This window comes from Crinia signifera, chromosome 9, assembly GCF_055691185.1.
Source record: "Crinia signifera chromosome 9, ASM5569118v1, whole genome shotgun sequence".
Classification (NCBI taxonomy): domain Eukaryota; kingdom Metazoa; phylum Chordata; class Amphibia; order Anura; family Myobatrachidae; genus Crinia; species Crinia signifera.
Window position 1 is genome coordinate 83692992 of NC_139225.1, and position 18774 is coordinate 83711765.

The 18774-nt window shown below is 40.3% G+C and overlaps 1 protein-coding gene across 4 annotated transcripts in view; it reads left to right on the forward strand.

The window, feature by feature from the left end:
• Nucleotides 1-18774, forward strand: part of GRIA3 (glutamate ionotropic receptor AMPA type subunit 3) — a 325345-nt gene that overhangs the window by 254726 nt on the left and 51845 nt on the right. For all 4 annotated transcript variants that reach the window (XR_014460708.1, XM_083159318.1, XM_083159317.1 and 1 more), the window contains exons 6-9: nucleotides 396-557; nucleotides 4359-4526; nucleotides 9973-10077; nucleotides 18584-18691. Coding sequence is in view for 3 of the 4 variants with exons in the window: in XM_083159318.1 (XP_083015444.1) it covers nucleotides 396-557; nucleotides 4359-4526; nucleotides 9973-10077; nucleotides 18584-18691 (543 nt within the window). In the remaining variant the exon portion in view is untranslated. The remainder of the gene's footprint in view (nucleotides 1-395; nucleotides 558-4358; nucleotides 4527-9972; nucleotides 10078-18583; nucleotides 18692-18774) is intronic.

Below are 18774 nucleotides of genomic sequence, written 5' to 3' on the forward strand. Positions count from 1 at the left end.
CCAAGTGTAGAATATTGTGACTTTATATGTAGAAGAAACTGAATTGCAGTTTAACACAATGCACTGGTTTTTTATTTGCTGTATCATAATAGACCAACTGTGAGAACTGGCCAGACTCTATATTGTATCATTGACCTATGTAGAGCCAGTTAGAGGCTTGGCAGATCTTGCCTAACAGATTTCATATGTGTGAAGAAAATAGTTTCAGGCCTCTTGGAACCGATAGTAATGTCCCTCAGAAACACAGTGGCATGGCTTCTATGCAAAACACCCATCTGGCTAACACATTTTAATGCCTCCTAAATGTAATAGCTTCTAACTTTGTAGCAAAGATGAAATGGACAGAACAACAAGTCACTTAATAATTATATATTTTTTTTTTTACTAAAATGCAGGGATTTACAGGTGTTTCACTAGAGAGAGTCATGCACGGCGGAGCAAACGTCACTGGATTTCAGATTGTGAATAATGAAAATGCAATTGTGCAGCAGTTTTTACAGAGATGGGTACATCTGGATGATAGGGAGTTTCCCGAAGCAAGGAATACGCCATTAAAGGTATAGTATCCTTTGGTCCAGTCCCACATTATGAAAGAAAACTGACAAGCTCCACTTTTTTTTTCTGTATATCCATAGAACGTACACATTTTAGCACACATACATACATACATACATACATACATACATACACACATACACACAAGATCTTTAATATTTATTGACATAATTGGGTTTGCTGTTGTGCCTATTGCTCTTCATTAGCCCCTGACATTGATCCTGATGTGGTTGGAGCATCTGTCTATGTGGCAAATTACAGATGTTTGGTCCTATGTGCATGCACCAGACCCATAATGTGCAAGTGCAGTATGGGTCTGTGACATCAGGTCAACTACGTCATCTGACTGTTAGTGATTGACAGTCTGATTTTTTGGGGGGATGGTGCGGGATCTGCCACCGCCTCCACGTCTCCAAGTGTAGGCTTGTCAGGAGGAGATGGACAACTCCAGGATACCCATCAGAGAACAGAGATTTATTGGTTTCTAGGTTGGATTTTCATTGGCCGGCTTGTGTGATCCCATGGGTCACTCAGTCAGCTGATGGTGCTGGGGAAGATCTGATGCTGCTTCCCTGGACGCAGTTTGGATTACTAATGCAGCAAGAGATGGGATGCCTCCTACCGTATTACCATTTAATGCTATCACTGCTGCTTCTATGTAAGCAGCAGTGATAGCTATTCCAAACACATCTAAAACAGGCCCCTCCATTCTTCTATTTCTACATTGGTTGCAAATGAAGACATGCAAGCAAAGAAACCAGCACTTTTTGGGATGTTCATTAGTTTTTATTAGCTTGGCACATGCAATGGGAGATATAATTTAATTTGCAAATATTCCCTCCCAATATGATAGTAATGTGTGTTTTGTGTTTAATTGAAACATTTTATAGCATACAGTAGTTGCCTACCCGACTGAATTCTGCAGGAGACTCCCTGAAATAACAGCAATCTCCCCCTCTCCCTCACTAGTCTACCAATCTCCCTCATTTCACCGTTACATGTTTGGGGAAAAAAGGAATGAGAGATAGATACATTTACATTGAATCATCAGCACCATTTCCCAGCACTTTACCATGTATAGTAGCTCTTACTAACTGCTTTGGGGCTCATCAACATTTGGATATAAGTCATTTTAAAAGATTCCTCCCAGATGTAGCAGTGCACACCCACACTTCCAAGTGCCATGTTCACAATCTCTTTTCACAATCTGTCCATATATGGAACTAGACACGCCCTTTGGGTGGAGCATGGAATGCCCCCTTAATGGGGCGCCATGCAAAATTCTACTACCAACTTTAATCTCCCTGAAACTAGTTTTAAAAAGTAGGCAAGTATGTTTCAGAGGCATTATATTGCTGCAGATAGATTTTAGGGGCATTCAATGTGTCATGGTAAAGTGACCATTAAATGAACTTAAATGTCCCAAGCTAAATACAATTATTCTAATCACCGATCTGCAACAATGCAAAGGACAGTACATCTCCTTCATGTAATCATTGTCTAAGGTGCTCACTCACTATTCCATTTGTAGAAACACGGAACTTACATAGAAGACAAACAGGATACTTAGTAGTAGTAGTAGTAGTAGTAGCAGCACATTGGCACTTAGCACATTGGTAGGGTAATTCAGATTTTAATTGAATACAAAGGGTTAAATGAACCATTGATATATGTGTAGTTAATACACTGCTTCTGAGACTATATATTTATGTTATTCAATTATAATTATGTCATTTAATGAATTTCACTTTGAATAAATATAATATATTACCTCTAGTCAAAGTGTATTTAATTTTTCAAATTACATTTTACAGAGTGTAAGTTATTTGATTTAATTACATTTAAGGATGGAGACTGTGTAACCTTCACATAAATTAGGTGCAGTGTTTTAAAATGCTATAAAACATTAACCCATCATTAATCCCTTTTATATTGTTATTCTCACTGAGCATGACAAGATGTTTGATGAATGTTAAAATGCACCAAACAGACTTAATTGTCTTTATGGCAATGAAAGAGTTTTTTAGTTCTCATTGTTATATTACATATAACTATGACTAAGAGCAATCCTGGATCCCACTATCTGTCCTTCACAATTAAATTCTTATGAAAGATGATATTTGAAATCTAAGGGGTTATGTATTATTAATTACTAGGGTTTTCCGTAAAAACTAACAATTAATTTTGCATTGGTTACAGAAGCTCCAATTTTTTGTAGCTATTTAACAATGCTGGCTTACCAAATTAACATATACAAAAGGCTGATGTGCTGGTTAAGGACATTCCCCATTGTCTCAACAAAAACAAAACTAAGTTATTGTGGGTCCTATACAATTAGCAGCAATAGATTACTGCTGCTAATAGATCCGCCAGGGGCTATCCTATAAGCCCTAAAGTTGGCATACTGAATCCTCAATGTGGCTCTTAGAAACGCAATAAGCAACTCATCAGAGCCATCATTGGTCTGGGGACTTATACTGGATCCCAAGTGTTATCGTCTGAAAAACAGAATTTTTCATCTGAAAACTGTGCTTTTATATGATAGCCTAATACTCACCATCGGGGTAAATTTGCAATATTGGCCCTTTTGTTTTTTGGCCACAAAAATGATGGGGCAAATGGGATAATAGCCATTGAGTATGTGGGTATATGCACAATCCCACTACTGGAGAAGGATCAGAAGATACATCTTCAACAATACAGTAGCATACAGGGTACAGTGGCTTATGCCCTCTGAAGATGGTTATACGAATGTTAGAAATACCATGCTCAACTGTTAGGATGTTGGGATATAGAGGCCATCTGAACAGTGCAGCACACAGGGCTGTCTTAACAGCATTGTGGGCCCTAGGCAAAGCAATGCAATGGGGATCTACTTAAGTTAAAAAAATCATAACTTCCTGCGGTGTCTCTCCACCTGCTATCAGCCATCCAGTAATTAGCATGCTTACAGCCATTAACTGATTGGCTGTAGGCTAGCAGGGAAGGTTTTCCAGCAGCTCTAATTTTGTGTAATTGGCAAATAAACTATCCGGGCAGCAATCTCTACTAGCCTCACAAAAAACTCCAGACTCGCCAGCAAACCCCTCCTAGAAGGCCCCTAGAATTGTTGGGTCCTAGGGTAGCTGCCGCATAAGCCCATGTGTTAAGATGGCCCTGGGAGTGCAGTGCATGTTTTGATTTGTATATTTATCATGATATCTTGCTGCTCCTATCCAGTGCAGAAGGAACCATTTTGTTTAGCCTCTAGAGATGGTTTGAGCTAACACAGCAGAGCACTGAATAGCAAAGCTTTTTCAATCTTGGTAACTTTGGCTGGGCTGCAGTCCCTATTGGAAAACAATGCGTACATCAAGCTAATACATGAGATACTTCAGTTGTCTCATATGTTCTGTCTTTGTTAAATATGCTACAGCAGTTGCTTAAATCATGCGGACATGAGTGCTGATGCATGATATCCAGGGGACATTAGGTTAATAACTAGGCAACTCAATATACTGTAAATATATTGCTGCAATCATGATAATTCAAGCTTGGAGGGATGATTATCAACATAATATAGAATATATAGTTATTATATTTCAGATATTTAGTAAGCAAAATGTTGGGACTTGTACTCATATATGTTATATATATATAAAGTAAGCTATTTCAATGGCACAAGGCATAACTCCGTATTAATTTATCTCCGCATAACCTTACAGGATTTCACTAATAGAAAATGTATCTGTATCACATTTAGTAGGAACTATTATTGCATTCGCTGTGAGTAATATGTAATTTATTCTCTTTACTGTCTGTAGTACACATCTGCTCTGACCCATGATGCTGTCTTAGTTGTTGCGGAGGCGTTCCGATACCTAAGGAGACAAAGAGTGGACGTATCAAGACGAGGGAGCGCTGGAGACTGCATGGCAAATCCTGCAGTGCCTTGGAGCCAAGGGATAGACATAGAAAGAGCCTTAAAGATGGTAACTATGAGTGTCCAATATGTACAGGGGCACAAAGATGAAACCATTTTTGGCTGAGGAAACTATGAAAATAATTCACAAATGGATAGGGGGCTATGCAGTACCCAGTCACTGCACTCAATGTGGGGAAGGGACTATGTCCAAATATACCTACAGTAGATAATAACAAATGTAGCATATAAAATTAAGAGGCATTTATTGAAAACGGCTAATTGCTGGGTTAAATGAGCAGTATTTTAGGAAAATGTGAATGTTCATTGGAGGATGATTATATTAATGTCATAGTAGGTATTGCATTGAGCTAATGTGCCTAATGTGCTCCTTTGTTGCTAGCATGGAAATAAAAATACAATATTCATCCAACACATCTGCTGTGCACACTTCAACTGTCCATAAGTTTAGTTTGCTGCCATTTATCAGCATCAGTGTAGAAGTAGCACCTGTCCCTTTCCTGGTACAAAAGATGCACACGGAAACAGGCTTATTTATACGTACATCTTGACAGAGGCAGAATTCCATTGGTGTAGCAGGTGTAGTGCACCAGTGCCTGAAGACAAAGGCTGCCCCTGTCAGGGCTGGCAACAGAAATCTTGGGGCCCGGTACATGGACATATCCACCCCCCCCCCCCCCAAAAAAAAAACCCTCTTCACACATTTTTTTTTCAACAAACTACTTCTAATAGATAGATAGATAGATAGATAGATAGATAGATAGATAGATAGATAGATAGATAGATCTGAACTCTCTCCCCTCCCCCAAGGCACTTACCTGGTTAATTAAAAAGGTGGAGTTTAATTAAAAAGGGTTTTTCCTCCCTGGGTGCATCAAAGACCTTTTCCTGCAAATCTTCCCTTCACACTCCTCCATTAAGCTCAACCCCTTTTTTCTGTATTTTTCCTAGATAAGGAAACCCTGGCTTCTCATTGGTGGGTGGCGGCCATCTTTGTGCAGTCTGTATGGGGGCAGCCATCTTCTTTTAGCTAATGCTTCATGCTCAGCAGCATACAGGAGCAGAGCCATCCTGTGCCTGGGTTCCGCATCCGCAGCTAGATTGCTCTGAAATAATACCAGGTGATGGGTAACTGGGGCCAAGGAAGGGGGTGGTGAAATTGCTCTGCATATGTTTATTGTCTGCACCAAGCCAGCAGCGGAGAAGACAGCATAATAGGAAAACGAAGTGCATTTTTTTTTTGTTTGGGGCCGTGATCATGGGGCCTCTCTGACCCTTCGAGCCCGGGTCAAATGTCCCCCTTGACTCCCCCTGTCACCGGGCCTGGCCCCTGTCATCCTCTTTCTGTCACCCACTGTGTTTCCCTTTCATCCTCTGCCTTCTCCTGCCTTACACTGTCACCCTCTGCCTCTCCCTGTCATCCACTGCCGTGTTGCATATTGTGTACTTGGTTTGAGGTGGATAATAGGGGCCCAAATTATATTTTTACACCTGGGCTCACCACCCAGGTGAGCATCTTGGTGTTCATAAGCCACAGTTGTATTGATACAGCCTCATTAAATTTTTCCTACGTTCCTCATTGAAGTCCAGTTACACCTCTGCAACCAAAAGTGGAGATTTGATGGACATAAGTATCATTACTGATAGGAGGAGGCAGTAGCAGGCTAATTCTGTACTGTATAGGTCACTGGTGTTTGCAGATGTACAAAAATGCTGCAAGGCGTATTATACTTAGAACAGGATATAAGTAAAAGAAGTACAGTGTTGCACAAGCCAAATTTGTATGTAATACTGAATGAAGTCCCAACCTTATCAAAGATTGGAGGGAGATAGAATGGAGAGCAAAGAAAAGGGTGAATAAGTGAACCAGTAGATATGTAACCCACACCCTCCAACATGACCCATTCAATTAGGTACCAAATGCTCTGTTTCTGGACTTCCTTGCCAGTGACAGTTACAGAGGTGGGGCTGCACCACTGTCCAATATTCAAAGAGGAGAGCCACACCTAATGCCACTCCAAACATCACTGTCCTGGACTCAATGGCCCCCCTCTTTGAATTGTGGACTGTGCTGGAGTCCTACCTCTGTAATTGCCACTGGTAGGGAAGTCCAGGAATAGAGCATTTTGTACCTAATGAAATGGGTCATGTTGGAGGGTATGGTAACCCATAGCAACCAGTCAGCTTTTACCTCTCATTTGATAGTATCTACCTGATAGATGCCACCTCAAAGCTTGCTACGGGCATCCTCTTCATTAGTCCCCTTCTCTACTCTTTTCACTGCCTGATACAGCAACCACATAGTACTGTACAAATGGTCTTTATGATATTCAGTTTTTACATTGAAGCATTTTATCACCTTGCTTCTATAATGAGGTCATTATTCAGTATGTAAATGCTTCAGAATAATGGGCAATTAAACAAAGACATTCATTGCTAGGGAAATGTGTGTACAGTATATATGATGAACTGATTTACATGTCACAGCTACAGCACAAAGTGATGGCAATGTGACCTTCCCATAGTAAGTGAACACAAACGGGTAAGTACTTTTAATAATAGGATATAATTCTGCAGAGTAATGCGAATCATGGTTGATGTAGTTCTACAACATCTGGTGTGAAAAAGGTTGCTTACACATGTTGCAGTGATTTCTTGGCTAATTAGAGGTAATTATTCTAATGCATTCATATTCACATAAAACAAAGACTGATTTTAAAATGTGAGCAACCTAGCGTGATGTGAGGCTGATGCTGGCATGTGAGAGTTATTTGTCTTTGTTTTGGGAGAAGTAAATAAGAAGATAACAGACTGTAAAAAGATTTGTGAGTCATGAGGATCTGCAAGCGTTGTATTTTCAGTTTCACAGCACAATCTGATCCTTATGTAAAGAGACATGTACTCTCTATTCAATGGCTGAGAGGGGACCTCTTCTTCCTAAACAAAATGTGATACTTTACAGCGCAATATTCAGCATTTCTAAGCTGCATAATCAAACATTATGTATATTATCAGTCTCATCTTTTTTATATGATTAATGAAATATATATATATATATATATTAATTAAAGCACATGGATGTGGTACACTTCCTGAGGACCCTTACAGTACAGCACCCTTAAGCAAGGGCGTAACTACCATAGGTGCAGGGAGTGCAGCTGCTATGGGGCCCAGAGCTCAAAGGGGCCTACCTTCCCTGTCAGAGTTACGTATGTTATATATATTTTTCACCACTGGCCCTTACAAACATTTGCTATGGGGCCTACAGATATCTTGTTACGCCATTGCTCTTATGACTGTGCAGCTGTGTAGCAAATAAGAATTGTATAGAGTGGGGATCTCCTAAGAAAACATTTAGAGGAAATGGGTTTATTAACAATATAACTACCGGTATGAATTAATGAATAAATTATTTAATTATTAAATATTTAATTATATCTTTAAGATTTCTCAAAGGGGGTGTTTTAGAGGTGGACGAAGGAATTGTTATTCCAGAAACGCCTATCCGAATTGCATGGATCTCTAAGCAGTTCTGATCTACCCACGGTTGTGGTGACTATTGCCGGATGTCTCTCCTTTGTCCTTGTCCTAATCACCCTCTATGGGCAGCATCCAAGTAGCCACAGTAATTTGCCATGGCTAATGGATTTGACAGAGGCTATCCATTTATCCCCGATAGATATTGGATAGCCTAAAAATGACCATTGGCCAAAACTCAGCCCATTGTTTTGGGAGAAAAATGATCAAGGCTAATACTATCAGATATCACTCTACATGTGGTTCTGTTCTTATTGTTTCCACCAGTGGATGTGGACATGCGAGCATATGAGATGCTCCTCCCATTGCTGAGAATGGAGCGTGCAAGCATCTCAGATGTGCGCACAACCCATTCGCCGGTGGGGGATGGAGAATCTCATACCAGCAGCCGCTCACATGAGAGCGGCTTCATCTGTGTTTCATTTCATATAATTTAATATGAGATTTATTACAGAGGAATCCTAACTCATTTTACCTGCTAATCACAGCAAACGTGGATCATTTGTCACAAATAACATGCACTTGGATGCAGGGACGTTTGGTGAGGGAAATATCTTGGCAGGCACTGGCTAGTACCAGAACCAGATTTATACACAATCTATGAGCCTAAAGGTGCGTACACACAGGGCAATATGATCGCTAGCAATATATTGCTCAGCAATCATATTGCCCCGTGTCCCGTTTTCATCTGCGACCAGAGATGGTCGCAGATGAAAATTTAAACACTGCTGGGTGAAGAGGCAGGGGATGTCGCTGGTCGGAGGAGAATTCTCCTCCGACCAGTGACCATTCAGGGGCTGAAAACGGGAGCGCGCACCCAGCGATTTATCGCTGGTGCACACTCCAATCACTGGCAATATGGTCGCTCAGCGACCATATTCCCAGCGATTTCAGCCCCTATTGCCCCCGTGTGTACACAGCATCCGGGTTCGTGTGGGCATTTTACTAAGGTGCAGCTGTGTACACTGAGATTTGATCAGAGATGTGTGGAAAAGATAGGCAGGTAAGGCACTGTCTCCCCTGTCATAAACTTTTTACTCCAGAATTTTGACTATAAAAATAATTACAATAATACAAAGAAGATAATTATAATATAGTCTCTATTTCATATACTTAGTATAGTCAAAATTCTGGTTTATACTGGAGTATGACAGGAAAGACTCTGCCTCACCTGCCTCACCTCACTGCACATAATTGCGTGGATGTCCAGGAGCACTTGCACCCACTATCCATAAGATTGCATGGTTGCATACGTTCCCAAAGATGGGTTGTACACAGGCACGGCAAGTCACTACCGCGAATCGTACATTGTAACTATAAGGAACATCTTCGATAAATTGCAGATGCATGTTCATAGCCCTACAGAATATTTACTATGATTAATGCATTGGAAAGAGTATACATTTCAATAAGCATTCCCAAAAAAAGTCAATTATATTTGTAGGGGTTATTTCTTCATTACTTTGAATGTTGCATTATACTACAGTATAATATGCTATACTGATTTTCAGGCAGAATTCTATGTAAATATGTAACATATTATGACACATGGAAAGACACAGTATAGAGGTATAAAGAAAACACAGCAGTGTGATTATCTGCATTCTGGTTTGCAAAAACACGCAGCCCAGAGAATCACTTTAATTTCATGCAAGAATGATTATCTGTGCCTCACCTTGTAATATATAATCATATAAACAATTAAACGTATAATAGTCCAAACATAGCATGCTATTATGAAATTTTGTCATGCCTACTGGACCTTGAAAACTGAGTGCTAGTCATACATGAAGAAGATCTAGATGTAATCATTTGAAAAGCAATGCAGTTTTCTGGCGCTAAGAGCTATGGACCTACAGGCTATGTTATTATTTTAACCTTTTGAAAGCATCAGTATTGCTATCTAATGTATACACTGTTATGATTTTTACAGTTTGTTTTTTAAATACTTGTTCAAGGTGCAAGTTCAAGGGATGACTGGGAATATACAATTTGACACATATGGCAGAAGAACTAACTACACTATTGATGTCTATGAAATGACAGCTACTAAACCACGGAAGGTAAGTCTCTTGGCCATCAATAAATGGTCGGCCTAATGTATGGGAGCCTTAATAGTTATGTACTCAATTTGATATATGTAATAAAGCCTGTGGAGAAATGTCTGATCTGAGGTGGTATTGGATGATTTCCACTCAACTGCAGGTGTCAGCTGTCTCAGTATATCTTATTGGTTTATTCCAAAATCAAACCACAGCAGGGATACCAAGCAGAGGAATTAGGGACCATGGGCATGATTAAGGGTTCCAGTCACCCTAGCCTAATACAGAAATGGGCGCCCCCCCAATACATTTATTAAAAAATGTTTTACCTATATGTTCGTTACCAGCGATTATGTGCCTGTTGCTAGGGTTTACTTGCTCGTTGCCTGGAGTTACACATACTTGTTGCCTAGAGTTACACATACTTGTTGCCTAGAGTTACACATACTTGTTACCTAGAGTTACACATATTTGTAACCTAGAGTTGCACATACTTGTTGCCTAGAGTTACACATACTTGTTACCTAGAGTTACACACACTTGTTACACATACTTGTTGCCTAGAGTAACACATACTTGTTACCTAGAGATACACATACTTGTTGCTGAGGGTTTTTTACTTGTTGTAAGGGATTACATTCTCCTTGCCAAGGGTTACTTACTCATTGCCTGGGGTTACATATGCTAGTTTCCTGGGCTTACATGCTCATTGCCAGGCTTTTTCGTGCTCTTGAAAGGGTGTTTATTGCTCAATGCCTGAAAGTTTCTTGCTTGTTGTCAGGGGTTTACATGTTTGTTGCCAAGAGGTTTACACGCTTGTTGGAAGGAGGTTACATGCTCATTGCTAGGGGTTACATGATCGTTGCCAGGGGGTTACTGCTCAGAGTGCGCCAGCACTCCTGGGATCTGCACTTATACATAGCATTGGGCACGCTGCCTTCCCCTGACAGACACTAGAGGTCTACTATGCTACCCCTCTGCCATTTCTTCCTGGGTACAGCAGCAGCATCTAACTAAGGCTGAAAAAAGACGTTAGTCCATTGAGTTAATCTACTGTGCCTGTGCTGCAACCCACGCCCCCCCCCCCCCCCCCCCTTCCCCTAGGATCAGCCTATTGGTTGATCAGGCACTGAAGGGATCTGTGAGGGAAGGCAGTGTATACCTGTAACAATTTGTCATATTGTGCTTGACACGTGGTGCAACTGAGCTGCTCTAAATGGTATAGTGTATCAAACTTCCACACAAAGGGGCAGATGTATTAAGCTTTAAAAAGAGATAAACATGAGGGTGATAAAGAGTGATAAACAGCCAGCTAATAAGCACCACACTGCCATGTTTACATTGCCTATAAAATGTCAGTTGGGAGCTGGAGGGCAGGACATTTATCACTCTTTATCACCACGTTTATCAAATTTTAAGGCTTAATATGCTGCAGCAGTATGTACAGCAGTTACTGTGCTGTGACTTTAATGACAGAATAATTCATGTTAAACATGTAAACATACAAAGGCCCTTATTCAGGTTCACTCATAAAGGTAAATTCATTCTCAAATGGACAAAACCATGTGCACTGCAGGGGGGGGGGGGGCAGATGTAACGTGTGCAGAGAGAGAGTTAGATTTTGGGTGAGTTATTTTGTTTCTGTGCAGGGAAAATACTGACTGCATTATTTTTACACTGCAACATAGATCTCACTTTGAAGTAAAACCCCACCCAAATCTAACTCTCCCTGCACAAGTTACATCTGCCCCACCTGCAGTGCCAGTAGCGAACGCAGGGGGGGTTTCTGAGTACCCAGACCCCCCCCCAGGAATTTGAGGGCCCTAGTCTTAAAGCTGAGGGTCCCCTCTTTCCATGGGTACAAGAACCCCGGGAACTGGAGATATCTGACTTCAAAGCAGTGGTCCCCACCCAAGCCTGTTAATTGCTCTCCCCAGTCAGATATTTCAGTTTCTGTCTGACTTAGAGTTTTTCTGAGGGTATATTCCAAAAGCTGGGACTCTCCACCTTTGAGGGACACTATAAGCTGGTCTCTGATATCAGCCTTCAAGCAGTTGGTTACTGCTACAGCTCCACACACCTGGTATGTAGTTTTAAATTCTCATTGGCAGATTGGTCCTCTAGTCCCCAGTACCATTTGGTAGGTGGGATTCTCTATTTCTTTATTCCATTAAAAGCTAAGAAATCTTATTCCGGGAACTGGAGATATCTGCAGTCAGCTTTCCTAATAAGCCCACTCCACTATACACCCCTCGTCTGCGTATTAAACATCCTCTACCACCCTGAAGTTATGTATCAGGGCCCCTTCATTCAGCCCAATGCCCCCTTCTCCCACCTCATCTCCCACCATCTGTGCAGTAAAGGGGTAATTAGTGGAAATTACTGATCCAGGCCCTACATGCTGAGCGGTTGATATAATACCCCCTACCACCCATGGGACACCAAAGCTTCAGCTCATAGCACCCCCCACCCCTACCGCTGGAGGATAGGTAGGGGCCCCAATACATTGCTATGCCCAGGGGTCTACACTGCTGTTATGTATATATATTTATGTATATATATTTATATAGATATATATATGTATATATTTATTATTATTATTATTATTATTATTTATATACATTTGGTCTATCTATAATACTTTAACTGACCCGGCATATACTGGGTCACCTACTGTAAGTGTCCATTTCCGTGCTTTGCTCCGCCCCTCTGGAAACCCCCTTCTGAAAATCCTGCGTTTGCCCCTGAGTGCACATTGTTTTGTCCATTTAAGAAGGAATTTGCCTTTGCAAGTGAACCAGAATAAGGGCCAAAGTCACAGATGAAGCACAATGGAATGTGTCATGAGAAAAAGATATGCATCGCAGCAATTCGTATACAGATCCAGATACATTCACACATATATGTACTGTCGTAACACATCAGTGCAATCTAGATAAGAAGTTTTGTTGCTTACATTTGCTGTATTTGTGTGAATATGAATCACATGTTGAGCTCTGTAGACACGTGGCATAACTGTATTGCCTGGGAGCAGGTGCACAGAGAGAGCTGTTTAGACTGAAGCCATAGTGTATGAGGACGCTCCTGAAAGGTACTTGATATTATTCCAGAATAGCTGCAATTTAGGACTTTTCCACCATCTGTGAAGGAACAATTCTTTGGTGGTTCACCTTCTTCAACATCTGTTGGTGACATACTGTATGGGTTAATGCTACAGGATGTAACCTTGATGGAACATAATACCATGGATAAAGCAGCTTATATTTATTAAATTTTTTTCTTTACACATACCGGCACATTTTACAAGGTTCGGTAATTTCTCTCTGTATGTGTGTGTTCTTATGAGTACAGATGAATGTAAAATGAAAAGCATACTGTACATCAAAGATTTTACATCAGCAAATTTCTAGCTTCTATAAATGTTCCGTTTGCTGTGAGTGAAAGAGAAAAATGTGAAATCATCTGAAACACTGAGAAAGCATAAAGGATTATCATACACATATTGCTGTATATCGGCTTTTATAATTTTCTGAGCAACAAACTACTGCATTTTAATGAGACCTTGAAACATCATGGAATCTGAGATGTGCAGTGAAAGTTTAACATGCCAATAAATGAGCTATATCATTGATCACACTTAAAATGCGCTCATATGCAAATAAGATCCTAGACCTTTGTTTATACTAGAATGTATCATATAAATCTTGCCTGGACAGCTTCCCAATATATCTATATGTTACTAGTTCCAAGTTGCAGACCCAGCAGACATAATACACTTGCCCACTCATGAGGCTGTGAATGCACAATTATCTACCAATGGAGAGTGACCAATCAGATCCCTCTCCAAGGAAAATTGATTAATGCAGTACAGAGCATACCATGACTAGCTCCATCCAAAGATGGCTAAAGCTGTCATGGACAACCTCCATATAACTATACTTTCCAGAGTTTTATACAGTTGGCAACATAATAATTCCATAATATAAACCTTGTGGGACTACAGTATAGTGCTGAAGGATCTGTATATATATATATATATATATATATATATATATATATATATGTATATATATATATATATATATATATATATATATATATACAAATACGGGGACTCAACACTCTCCATAATGAACTAACTCACCTTAGTATACAATTAATCAAATAAATAATGGGGTTTTAGTTCATGAATTGATCAATGCATTTAAGCTTGCAGCCCATCGCCAAGGGACCCCATTTCACTGCAAGTCCTACACTAACAATTGTCTCTCAAGAGCCTGCCAACTGCTGACACATCATAGCTAAAGTGGACGTGTGTTTTTTCATGGTTTAAAGCTCACCTGCCAAGTGCCTTATGGCTTTTAAAGATGAGGCAGTCACCTAACACAACACCTGACTTAGAATTAAAGGGGCAGCTGTAACAGGTTACAGATAAATTAGCTCATCTGGGGTGAAAGAGAAAGCTATGATCACAGTAACAAAGGTTAATAAAAATTAACCCACATATATACACATACAGAGTACCACAACACTCGCCATTCCCAGGTTGGGGTGAAGTGGCCTGTGACCACATGCTCTAATAAATACAAATACGGGGACTCAACACTCTCCATAATGAACTAACTCACCTTAGTATACAATTAATCAAATAAATAATGGGGTTTTAGTTCATGAATTGATCAATGCATTTAAGCTTGCAGCCCATCGCCAAGGGACCCCATTAGGACTTGCATCTCACCTTCAGGAGATGTGCACAGTTGCTAGGCTCTGTAAGAGTGAGCTCACTCTTACAGAGCCTAGCAACTGTGCACATCTCCTGAAGGCGTGTTTGTTGCAGGAGAGATAATGGTACGGGGCTGGTTTTCAGGGTTTGGCTAGGCCCCTTATCTCCAGTGAAGGGCAGTCTTAATTCTTTAGCATGCCAATACATTTCAAATAATGCTATGCTTCCTGACTATAAAGACTTGGTTTGCTGAGTTTGGTGTGGAAGAACTAGCCCACACAGGGCCCAGACCTCAACCATTTTGAGCCCCTTTTGAATGAACTGTAATGGAGATTGCAAGCCAAGCCTTCTCATCCAACATCAGTGCCTGACCTCATAAAAGTTTTAAAGAATGACTGGGCACAAATTCCCACAGAAACTACAAAAGCTTGTGAAAAGCCTTTGATGAAGAGTGGAAGCTGTTATAGCTGCAAAAGGGGGACCAACTTCATATTACAGTATATGTAATTGAATAAAATGTCATTACATTTCCTTTTGGTGTAATGGTCAGGAATCTGTTTAAGTAAATCATTATGCCCTTCTGATACTCTCATGTTACTATGATCTGCCATCCCTAACATTGCTAAATATCTAGCTACATTAGTACATATAACTTAAGATCCATGGGGGGTTATTCTAGTCCATTCTTTCTGACAAAATCCTTCTTAGATGGACAAAACCATGTGCACTGCGGGTGGGGCAGATGTAACTTGTGCAGAGAGAATTAGATTTGGGTGGGGTTTTTCTTCAAAGTGAGATTTATATTGAAGTGTAAAATCATGCAGTCAGTATTTTCCCTGCACAGAAACAAAATAACTCACCCAAATCTAATTCTCTCTGCACATGTTACATCTGCCCCCCTGCAGTGCACATGGTTTTGTCCATCTAAGAAGGATTTTGTCAGAAACAATGAACTAGAATAAACCCCCATATTCCCACAATATAGGACATACCCTTTTCTACTGTATATTTAATAAAATTATATCTTAACATACACAATGACACCCTCCCCCCCCCCCCCCCCCCAAAAAAAAAAAAAAGGTTTCTTCTGCTTTTGTGTTCTGGCAAAAGAATCCCCAGTTAAATTTGTATTTTTAACCATTGGGGAGCGGCACCAACTTCTATATTTAATTGAGGGATTACCAAAAGACACTACAACACATTTTGGTACATACCTGTATAATTAATAGTCTAGATGGGCACCTACTTTCCTATTCTCTGTAGAATGTAAGCACTCATGAGAAGGGACCTCTATACTATAGTATTGTCTGCTTTGTGTCATTTTGTAAGTTGCAGATAATAATTATGTATTACATTTGTCTGTTTGTAAAGGTTTCTGTAACGTAATTTTCTTATATATTCTATCACCTATGTTTGGCACTATTGCACCCTTGTATCGCCATATAAAGGAAAGATCACTGTATACAAGATTCAATGGTAGATCTAGACCAGTGGTTTCCCACCTTTTTTCTCTCCCGTACCCCTTGATTAGGCTTATCATTTATGAGTAGCCACTTCTCTCAATGTAAAATATCCACAGTACTTACTGTATGAGCGGAGTGGAAGTGAGCAGTATGCTTGTCCTTATATCAAGGAGTAGCAGAGGAGTAGGGAATCTCTACTATTTTATATGCTTTGTAATTCTGAATGTCTAACACAACAGTGTTTTTTGACACCAAATAAGCAATGGTAAAGATGATATAGCTCTTGTAATTCCTTGATTTCTGTTTAAATTAGAGTATACTTGCCTACATTTGAAAAAGCATTTCAGAGAGATTGTTATAGTATCACGTATAATCTCAGATGTATACCGCTACATCTGATAAGCTTGTTATAATAACGACTTACATTCAAATGTTAATTAGCCCACAGGTAGTAAGTACAATATACCTGGTGATGAAAAGACACTGATACTTTTTACGGCTTGCTCATGTATTGTGTTTTATAAGTGGTTTCACATTCAGTAAGTGGCCATGACAGACTTCATTTTAATGTATACTGTATATCTCTGATTTTTTTTCTTCCAAGATTATAACAGTGACATAATACAGTAAGGTGCAATCAGGGAGATCTGTACACTCTTCAGGGAGTCAGGGAGATTGCTACTATTTCAGGTAGGGTTGACAAGTATTAGTGTTCGGTACTTAGCGTAGTGACTACGCGGCTCTGTCCCCGGCGTCCATGGCAAGCCTAGTGAGCACCTCTCACACATCACCGGTAACTGCCAGATCCCCTGCACTGGCAGAGGCCAGTGGAGAGGGGATCATGCGAGCGCCGGCAGAGAGGAGCTCCAGCTGTCTGAGACGCAGGTGCGTCTCAGTAATTATTGCGACAGGGTGCGGAAACCCTGCCCGTGTCCACTTCAGGCAGATGGGGTTAGGGAGTTCGGTAGCACGTGCGTCTCATGCACAAAGGGGGTATGCGGGCGCAAGTGCATCTTATGCACAATAGTGGAGGCATTTGCCAGTGCTCCATGTTACAAACTGCCAAATGCCTCCTTTTCAAACCCCCACTATCCACACCAGCCTGAAGCATGGCGAGCGGACGTGTAACGAGTCCTCCCAACCTGTTCATACCCCCACTATCCACGTCAGCGTGGAGTTGATTTTATAGTGTGGCAAGCGCAGCAAGCCACCGAGCCCGAAGTTTGGCGAGCGGGCGCGGAATACATGTAAAGTTTCTCTGTACAAACAGACTCTCGTCCACCTCAACTAAGTGTTATTGTGACAGTTAAATATTGCAGACCAAAATATACTTTATAAAAGGAATAGAGCGAAGATATAGTTAAAGGACTACCTGATAATTTTTACCTAAAACTAACTTCCAATAAAAATAAATTTCTCAAAAACTATGAAAAAATATGAATGTATCTCTTGCCAGGTGGCTTTTATGATATTACCCTGAAAGGGAAATGATTATGTACAGTATAATTGTGAAGATTATAACTGCTTACCAAATACCATTATGAATGTAAAGCTGGTGGTTCTTAACTTACTCTATTATATTTAAACTAAGCTTACATTGAGCAGTTTATGGATTCATTTTTTGTACATGGATCACAAAATATTTTACTTAAGCTTGATTAATTTTGTTGTTGTTTAATATTTATTCCATTATTGTGCATGTAATACATGCAGGGCCGGCTCAACCACTAGGCAGCTGCCTAGGGCTCTGGGATCCTGGGGGCACCACTATGTCTGCGTATAACAAAATGAAGGATGTCCTTGTACTTAATGCAGGTGGCGGTTGTGGAACTTCTAAGACATCACCTCCACACTTTGACTTGTGCTGCTGGAAAGTGGGTATTGGTGACAGTGTGGGGTTGATGGGGAGCAGTAGGTTGAAGTTTTGCCTAGGGTGCTGAGAAGCTTTACACCGGCACTGAATTCATGACGAAGATGAGGACAATGACAGCAGATATTTTCTTTCATTTTCCACATTAGTATAGTGATGGGATCCTGGAGACATCTAGGATAATTGTGTCTTCTATATATTCTGCCCTGTTCAATATTAAGCCTGGGTGAGCGAAATAAATCTGTGGGACACCGTGCTGTAACGAGGCCGTGTGTACAGAATGTAAATGCTACAGTTTTGCTATTAATCAGAGCTGCGCCTTTAACAAACTTCATTAAAACTATGCAGTTTTTCTATTTTCATAACATAAAGAGTGTTTGATATGTGATTTTCATTTATTTACACTGTTGAAATGCATTAGAAAATAATTATATTCCAGTAAGTCCATTATACTAATGGAATGTTTTGCAGGTTGGACACTGGAATGAATATGAACGCTTTGTCCCTGTCCCTGATCAGCAGCCTGCTAATGACACTTCCTCTGTGGAAAATAAGACCATTGTAGTTACAACAATTTTGGTAAGTGTTTTCACTGTTTTAAGACAGAAGCTTTATTTATTTGAACAATTTAACCATTTCTGCAGTTAAAGTGATTTTATTTT